The sequence below is a fragment of the Macrobrachium nipponense genome, chromosome 9 (genome assembly GCF_015104395.2).
Source record: "Macrobrachium nipponense isolate FS-2020 chromosome 9, ASM1510439v2, whole genome shotgun sequence".
NCBI classification, from domain to species: Eukaryota; Metazoa; Arthropoda; class Malacostraca; order Decapoda; family Palaemonidae; genus Macrobrachium; species Macrobrachium nipponense.
Window position 1 is genome coordinate 19119552 of NC_061110.1, and position 10000 is coordinate 19129551.

The 10000-nt window shown below is 34.1% G+C and overlaps 1 protein-coding gene across 1 annotated transcript in view; it reads right to left on the reverse strand.

The window, feature by feature from the left end:
• Nucleotides 1-2778, reverse strand: part of LOC135218020 (relaxin receptor 1-like) — a 51686-nt gene extending 48908 nt beyond the window's left edge. The window contains exons 1-2 of the mRNA XM_064254165.1: nt 2679-2778; nt 395-475 (exon numbers count right to left, since the gene is read on the reverse strand). Coding sequence (XP_064110235.1) covers nt 395-475; nt 2679-2778 — 181 coding nt within the window. The remainder of the gene's footprint in view (nt 1-394; nt 476-2678) is intronic.
• Nucleotides 2779-10000: the final 7222 nt, after the last annotated feature.

The following is a 10000-nucleotide window of genomic DNA, read 5'->3' on the forward strand; positions in this document are numbered from 1 at the left end:
AAAATGTAAAAAAAAAAATTCATATAGTGAAGCAAATCCTTCCCACCCAATCACTGTACCCTAATGTACAGTGATTTCTTTCAAAAAATCCAAATGTTCATAAGAATTTAAGTGAAATACTTATTTGTTTAAAGTTATGGCCTAAAATGTCGACATTAAAAAAAAAAGTTCTTTAAATGGTGAATCCAGTCCCCACCCCCCACCCCCACTAGCTCCGTCCCACCTGTTAAAAAACTGAGATGTGCCAGTTTGAAAATAAAAGAGAAGTGTTAGGTTTGTTTCAAATACTGCTACGGGCAGCCCAAGAGCAAGAGCCCCTGCTAGCACTAGGCTGGCTTAATCTGAGACATCAACAAATACTTTCAATAAAGATCTCGAAGCACAGGATACTCACTGCATTTGTGTCGCTCTTTCCAGAGGAAAACTTTCTTCTTGAGGATCGAGGCCGTGTGATTGTTGTCGCCGGAGAAGTCCACTGAAACAGAGAAAATAAATATTCTTTCTTACACCTTCATATAATTATAGGTTAAATGATATAAAATATGAAATTGCACTGAATTTTATAGTATGTGTCCGAAGGCAAAAGAGCAACAATCATATATAGTATAAATAATAGCTTGCAACGCTGTTTTTAGTCATATGAATGTGTAATTAAAATAGAAATAAGAATAAAAATGGACAAACGAAAGTTGCAAATAATTTTTCTTCTTTTTTCTTTAGGTTTTCATGCTATACTCATGTCAATCCCTCGTGTGGTTCAGTTGCCATGATGAATAAAAATAAGAAAAAAATATACAATCTTAAGTATTGTTGGGCAAAAATAATTAATAAACCTATTTTAATATCTACAGTTTGCACATTACACTTTAATGTCATGTTACACTCAAAATGTATATTTCCTATAAAAAAATAAATAAATAAATAAATATATAATAAAACTTACGTGCGAATAATAAATATATATATAATTATGTAAGGACATAATTTAAGTGTATCGCTCTCGCAACGGTAACTGTACTGTGTCCATACTATACAACGAATCAATATACTTTAATTTGTCAATAAATTCATAAACGATAATCACGCTGGTTTTATAAATCGTATATATTGAATCAGTCTGAGGAAATCTCATCACATAATATTCATATTGAAATTGACAACTTGAAGTCAGAAAATGACGCAATGAACTCCATAGATTAGATTTCTTGCTTTCATCATTACAACTTATGAAACCATTGAAAACACCCATCTCGGATTAATGATGATCGCCCCTTTATCAATCTGCGAGCATTTATAACCATAAATCGCTCGACGTGGTGTGTATATGGAGGTCATACATCACTAATTAACATGGCAAGGTGATAAATCTTTCGTTATGGATTTCTTCTGAGCATCGTCTTACCTGGGAAGTTCAGGGTTATTTGTTTCGTATGTATTCTTTAGTATTTAAGGAATGTTTTCTATAATTGTGACAACTGCATGATGCAAACGGGTCCTTTCTTGTATATATATTTAAATTTAATATCGTAAGAATACAGAAATTTTTGCTTCATAAGTATACTTCAGTATTGAAGTAATGTTTTCTCAAATTCTGACAACTGCATGACATAAAAAAGGTCCTTTCTTGTACAGATATTTAAATTTAATATCGTAAGAATACAGAAATCTTTGTTTCATAAGTACACTTCATTATTCATGAATTGGTTTTTTATAATTCTGACAACTGCATGACACAAAAGGGTCTCTTCTTGTATAGCTTTCTCAATTTAATATCGTAAAAATACAGACAACATTGCTTCATAAGTATACTTCCGTATTCAAGTAATGTTTTCTAATGTTTTCTATAATTCGGACAATTGCATGACACAAAAGGTTCCTGTCTTGTATAGCTTTTTAAATTTAATATCGTAAAAATACAGAAATCCTAGCATCTTAAGTATACTTCAGTATTCAAGTAATATTTTCTACAATTCTGAATATTACATGACACAAAAGGGTCCTTTCCTTTATGGTTTTTAATTTAATGTCGTAAAAATACAGAAATCATTGCTTCATAAGTACACTTCAGTATTCAGTTTTCTAACGTGTTCTATAATTCGGACAACTGCATGACACAAAACGGCCCTTTCTTGTATATAATGTTAAATTTGATATAAGAATACAGAAATATTTAGTCTTCAGTGGCTACAAACCAACTTTGTCAGAAAAAAATGTAAGTGAAAGATAGCTTATAGATGACCTAGGTATGCTTTCTTTACAGATCTCAGTAGAAGTACATTTTGAAAAAACACTTAAGATACTGAGGATGAAGTAAGACCCTTTTCTTGAGTTTAAATCTTAGTATATGGTTAGAAATGCTTTTAAGATTATCAGAATTTACGTGGACTACGTTCTTTACGTAGAAAAGGAAAAATATTTAACCAGTATTTCAACGCGGACTGGTCTTTTATATCAGGAACCTCATATATAAGTAATCAGTGTTAACATTTATTTAGTTTCACTCCCTCTGATGGTGAGCACAGTACCCTTCGTGAAGCTTCAGGATTTTAGTTGTGTTATTAATAATATTAAAATTCCCACATTTAAAGAACGTAATTATACCTCATAGTCTTCACTCAAAGGTCGCCCCACCACCCCTACCAACCTTGCCCGCCAACCACGATTGGGATAAGGATTACCAGGTAAATGGTAGTGATCAAACACAGCAACATTATCCGTATTAGTTTCTCTAATGATCCCCCGCCCCATAATGCCGGCATCCAGTAAGACATAATCCATATTGATTCTCTCTCTGCTACAAGAGGATTGGCGCCCAACCATTGTACATAGTAAGTATACGCTGAATTAATAGCCTTGCGTAAACCACTGTTTTATATATATATATATATATATATATATATATATATATATATATATATATATATATATATATATATATATATATATTTGGAAGAATTTCTCCAAATTCTTGGTTGTTTCGCCAGCTTAGAAAAGCTTCCATGTTTTTCTCATAATTAGTTGTTTTTTACATAAGTCTACGTACGTGGATATCATTCGTTATGTGTCTTCAGTTTGTAACATCGTTTGAACGGACAATTTTGTAATGTGTATATATATATATATATATATATATATATATATATATATATATATATATATATATATATATATATATATATATATATATATATGTAATAAATAAAGACTGATAATATGTATCGTTGTGACATTTCTTAGAAATTGGAGACTCATCATATTTAACTTTTTTGGGTGGTATAATGTTAAAGTTCCTTACCTAAGCATATCAGTGCCATGAGGGCTTGTTCAAGGTGCCTTTGAAAACTGGCTTCGACCAGTTACTGAAGAGTGTGAATTCATGTGTACGTGTACGAGCTATGTCCGTTCATAATGGCAGGTTTTAGGCAGAACGGGGGAGATGGCTGCCTTGGGGAGAAAGAGCCTGGATGGCTCTTTAATGTATTTTTGTTTAAGTGACATTCCAAGCTGTAATGGGTGAGTTATTGTGATTTAGCCAAAGATATGGCTTACTCTGTTATTTTATAAAGCTGTTCTGTTTCATTTAATCTTTTGACTTTGTCTTTACAATTGTGTGTGCTTACTAGTGTGTTCTCCTGTCTTTTAAACAGGGGGATCTAGTGGAGGGGACTAAGTGTCCTAGTGGAGGGGACTAAGTGTCCTAGTGAGGGGGCTAAGTGTCCTAGTGAGGGGACTAAGTGTCCTAGTGAGGGGACTGTGTTTTGGAGAAGAGATAATTGGTGTGACTAATTACTGATTAAGACTATTATTTCACGGGGGCTTGTCTTTGAGACTTGAACTATGAATTATCATTCTATTAATTATCCTGTAAGAACCTGAATTATTTAAGAGTACTTTGCTTTGTATAAACGTATATTTTTGTAGCTCCAACTCTGATTTGATGACCTGATGGAATGGAGAGAGAGAGAGAGAGAGAGAGAGAGAGAGAGAGAGAGAGAGGAAGGCTATTGCCAGTGATCTCCTTGAGAGAGAGAGAGAGAGAGAGAGAGAGAGAGAGAGAGAGAGTGGGGGGAGGGACTGAGTGTTACCAGTTCGCTGAAAATAGCGGGGGCGATGCTCCCGTTGTTAATAGTGGTGGCTAGAGGTGATCGAACAAAAAAGCCTTTTGTGAGATTGGTATCAGCTATAAAGTGCCGTTTTCAGAGTGTCTGATTGTGGGAATATGTTATGTTTTAGTTAATAACTTATGGGGGTTAAGGTGTGTCCATTCGTGGGTATGGTACTGAGCAAAGACAATTGGACTAGAGTCATCAAATTCGCCCGTCGCGAGGCGCTCGCTGAGATGAGGACTCAGTCGGGTTTGTATGTGAAATCATCGAGTGCCTTCTCGCCGAGCGCGTTTGCATTGTGCCGATGAGATTTGCGTGTTTATAATTGCACAGATTCCGGGTTTTCTTTCATTGTGAAGGTGTAAGTGTTACAAAGTGTTTTATTGGGCCTGGGGGTTTTTTGAATCATTCTGTGAATTGTGGGATTGGTTTAGGATACCACATTTTTTTCCCCCATAGGAGTAGAAAGTGATGTGTTTTTTTATTGGCGCATGTTTAGAAGAGACGTGTTCGTCTCTGTTTGATACATACGTGTGTATTTGAATGGTTTTCATACAGGTGAATCTGTTGCTTGAATTGCATTTTTTGCCTGGAGATAGAGCGCCCACTTGTTCTTATGCGCTCAGCGTATTTTCTGCTGAACCAACCCAAGGGGAGGGTAGTAGTGGTCTGCCTCGGGGGGCATTGCTTGACTGGGAGGGTGAAGCTCTCTTTTTTTTTTAGTGGGGGCGAACTCCTTCTTTTTTTTTCTTTGTGTCGGGGCAATGGGGACGAGTTTGCCCTTGGATAATGAATTTCCAATGCCAAAGGACATCAGCTGATAACGATTGGTTGATGATGCGACATGCCCATAGGGTTTTTTTAGAAAGAGATTTTCTTTCTCTTGAGTGAAGAAAAAAAGAAATGATATACAAATGGGATGTGGTGTAAGTTTTCCTTATGCTTTGTAAGGCACAATTATAATGGGGACACAGTGATTATTTCTTTTTTAATGGAGATTTGATTAGTGTTGGGGAGATTACTTTAAAATGGTGCTGAGTGATGGTGATTGCCGAGTGATGGGGAATGGTGATGTTCGGTGGTGCTGACTGATGATGATTGCTGACTGATGTTGTCAGGTTGTGTCGCCATTGGTGGTGAATGGGTGCCTCGTGTTGTATTTGGTGTATACTGGGGAAATGTTGTTGATTGTGTGTGTGGCAATATTGGTGTATATTGGGGAATGGCAATATTAATTATTTATTGAGTATCTGTGACTTTGGAGAATATGTCAGTGGTTCATGGGTGATGAATCTGGCTGAATTTTTGGTGAATTCTGTGCTGATTTTTTTTGGTGAATGGGCAGGCATTAACATTGGTGATGTTTTTATACTAATACTGGTGATTTTTTATATACTAACATGGGTGTTGTAATGCTATTAAGGGTGGTGTTGTTTTTTGTTTTGGATATGGGAGGAACTAACGATACATTTTTTTTGTTTTTCTTTTTTTATGAGTTCAGCAGAAAGTTGCTTGACATCTACGTGAGTCACAGGGGATAGTTAACAATGCCGCTGATTTTTCTTTTTTCCTTTTTTGGATGTTAGCCATCGCTGACGTAAGTATTTTTTATCATGGGTGAATTTGAATTTATTTTTTCTCTCCAGTTTGTGTGAGAATTTTTCAATATCTCAGTTCGTGACTTGGAGTCATTGTGTGGGAATGTGTTCATAATTTCAGCTGTTTGATGCTGCAGAGAGATTTATAGGATTATTTTTGCATTTTTTTTAATGCTTACGTAATGGCACTACATTTTTTTTCTCTGGATATTTGTGTTCCAGAAGTTGGTTTCTTGCACAATACTTTTGTTGAATTTGTGACAACTTTGCCAGAGATAGCAAACTTGGTTTAGTTTCTAGTGGCCGTTGTTGTAGGGCATATTGGAGAAGTCTTTGCTTAGACGCTTTAAATTTGGAGTTCTGTTATAATGAGTTGTAGGACACTGGTGATTTTTTCTAGAATTTTCTGAACAATTTTATTTGCCGAGTTTTTGGCTTTTCTCAAGAGTTATGATAAACAGAGAGTTTATAGTTTTTGACTATAACATTGAGTTATTTTCCTGGAGAATTGGAGATATAATATTTTTGGCCATTTGATATTTTGCCTATGTGCTGAGAGTTATTTTTAGTTCAATTTTTTTGCAGCCATCTTTGTTGCAAATGGAGACACGTTTTTGAGGAGATATGGGGCAATATTTTTTGAGTGTGTCAGCTAGATGCTTTGAGTGCATATTTTTTTGGAGGTGGAGTTACATTTTTTGACTTTCCTGCTTGGAGATAAAATATTTTTTTGGAGACTTGTTTTATTCCATGTGGAGTTATTGGTGAAATAGAGGTAAGTATTTTTTATTTGCCGAAATAGAGGTGAATATTTTTTATTGCTGGAGTGGTGGTTTTATTAACACGTGGTTATTGGTGAAATAAGAGGGAATATGGTAGTGTGGTTATTAATTAAATAGACGAAATATTTTTATCACCGGAATGGTGTTATTATTAAGATGGTGATATATATATATCATATATATATATATATATATATATATATATATATATATATATATATATATAATATATATATATATATTTATGTGGTGGAATTGATCTTTGGGGGTGACCTATTTTTTTATGGTTATGACTTTTTTTTTCTAGGAGTTTTTTCGAGCCAGAGAAGAGTTCTGTGGTTCTTTATGGTTCCTTGACTAATTGGTGGCAAGTGGAATTACTGCATTGTGGTCCTATGGTGATGTTATTTTTGGAGGCATATAATTGCTGACTTGTGAGTTTACCGTAGTTTTTTTTTATCACGGATTGGTGATGTTTTTTTTTATATAATAGAGTAGTATCATGCTAGAGTTATGTCTTTGAGACAAATTTTTAACACCTCAGTCATATCCTGGAGATAACTTTGTGAAATGAGCTTACTTGGTGTCAGTATAGAACATTTTTTTGAGAATCATGGGTTTCTGAAGTTGTGAGTCTGACTAGACATTTTTATGCTGCAGTTCGAGCACACGGGTCTGCAGGTGGATTTTTGCTGACAACACTGTGATGAGTCCGGTGTGATGACTCTTTTCCTCTAGTGGTGATTGCTCAAGAGTTTTGCAATATCTGGAAATGTTGATCATAGCATTTCATGAAAGTGCATGTGTAATGGGTTGCTTTCTGGCCCGTCCGATAGCTTGAAAAGTTGCGATGGGAAAATTCCGTAACTATGCATATTGCATTTGTTGGGGAAAACACGGGGTTATGTATATCATGCATATATTATGTGCTTTGTGATAGGGGAAGTTCACTTCTTGTTATCTTTTTTTTATTTTTGTTTTTTTCCTTTTCCTATGAGAGATGTAATTGGGGATTGAGCTTTAAATAGGTTTCTTTTTGGGACGGGAGATGTAATTTGTTGGGATTTGTGAATTGTATGATGGGCGTTTGACATTAAGTCTCATTGAAATTAATTATGTGAACAGTGAAACATTTTTTTAATTTTGGGGCTAGGCTTGTTACGTGATTTTTTTTTTTCTTGTGCTCATTACTTTTTTTCTTTTTTTTTACTTGTGAGAATTTGCAAGTTTGAAATGTGAGTGCAGAAGTCCGTAGAGTTCCTGTGAGTCTGAGTTCTGGATTGTGTATGCTGATGTGTGAATTTGGTGAAGTTTTTTTTTTTATTATTATTGGAGAAGTGAGTTAGAGAACTTAATATATATATTTTTTTCTTTGCAGAGTTGTGATAATGACTTATGATTTAGTGGTCATATAGAGTTCCTTCACGAGTTGAAGTTAGTAATTAGTGCAGTGGTCATATTAAATGGAGTTAATTGGGAGACATTCAGTTAGTTTTTGGGGGTAATTTTTGAGGTCATTATCTGATAGTAGTATGTCTAGGGTTAATTTTCTTTTTTGATTGACCAATGACTTGACTGACATACTTAAACACTCCATAATCGTCGTTCCCCGAATGCTAGCAAGACGCCCACCAGCTGTTGCAGAGCTGTTGCTGTCGTTTGCCCAGGGTACTTAAGAGAGTTTCTATGAGTCTACAGAGTTCTACAGCGCTTTTGGGTCTACAGAAGCCGTTAGATGTCTTCCGCAGGGAGACGTTTCGCCTTCCTACAGCATGCTTTGAGTCTGCGCAGGCAGTTGCAGACAAAGAGAGATATTCAAGAATCCAAAATGAGAAAAGTGTATACACCCAATTGTTATTGGAGATGAAGCGTGATACACATTACGTTGTGCAGCCAGAGACGTGCAGTTACTACTATATTTTGTGTTTAATGAGCCGGCCTATGTGTTTTTTTATATATGAGCTGTTTTATGTGGCCTGTGACTAGGCAGGGGCTAGCCAGGATGGTGGCCGAGCTACTGTAATAAATAAAGACTGATAATATGTATCGTTGTGACATTTCTTAGAAATTGGAGACTCATCATATTTAACTTCCCATGGAGACAGAGTCCGAGCGACGGCTTAAGAATGCTGATAACTTTTTTGGGTGGTATGATGTTAAAGTTCCTTACCTAAGCATATCAGTGCCATGAGGGCTTGTTCAAGGTGCCTTTGAAAACTGGCTGTGACCAGTTACTGAAGAGTGTGAATTCATGTGTACGTGTACGAGCTATGTCCATTCATAATGGCAGGTTTTAGGCAGAACCGGGGAGATGGCTGCCTTGGGGAGAAAGAGCCTGGATGGCTCTTTAATGTATTTTTGTTTAAATGACATTCCAAGCTGCAATGGGTGAGTTATTGTGATTTAGCCAAAGATATGGCTTACTCTGTTATTTTATAAAGCTGTTCTGTTTCATTTAATCTTTTGACTTTGTCTTTATAATTGTGTGTGCTCACTAGTGTGTTCTCCTGTCTTTTAAACAGGCTGTGAGACTTGAACTATGAATTATCATTCTACTAATTATCCTGTAAGAACCTGAATTATTCAAGTAGTACTTTGCTTTGAATAAACATATATTTTTGTAACTCCGACTCTGATTTGATGAACTGATGGAATGGAGAGAGAGAGAGAGAGAGAGAGGGGAGGCAACTGAGTGCTACCAGTTCGCTTTCTGTTCTGGCTAAACGCATACCAAATATGAAAATAGCTGTGGCTATTTTCACATTTGGAGATTTTCATGATATATATATAATATACATAGATAGATATATACGCATCCATTATTTTTTTATTATATAGATATACAGAATAGAGATAAGATATATATATATAGAGAGAAGAGAGAGATATATGATAGATTAATGATATTTTTATTTATATACATAACATATAAGTTATATATATATATATGAGATAGAGAATGAGAGAGAGATATGAATATAATATGATACAGTATTATAGAATAATATAGAGATAGAGATTGAGATTAGATTAGTGACTATAGTAGACTATGATAGATATATTATATAGATTGTATGATATATATATATATTAGATGAGATGATTATAGATAATTAGTAATTCGATAGATCATATGTAGATATATATATGATTATATTATATAGAATTATAGAGTAATATAAGTATAATATAATATCTTAGACATATTATATACATAAAGTATAGATATATTATATATATATATAAATAGATATATCATGCATAAATATAGATTAAAATAAGATATAATATTAGTAACTGATATATAGATATATATATATAGAATGATCGAATATATAAGATATATATTTTATATAGATATATAATATATAATTATATATATTAATATATAATAATATTATTTATTTATAAATAAATATTTAGATAGATAGATTAGATTAGATCGAGATATATAGATGAATATATATACTATTATATATATGATGATAATATATATATATATAAATATATATAG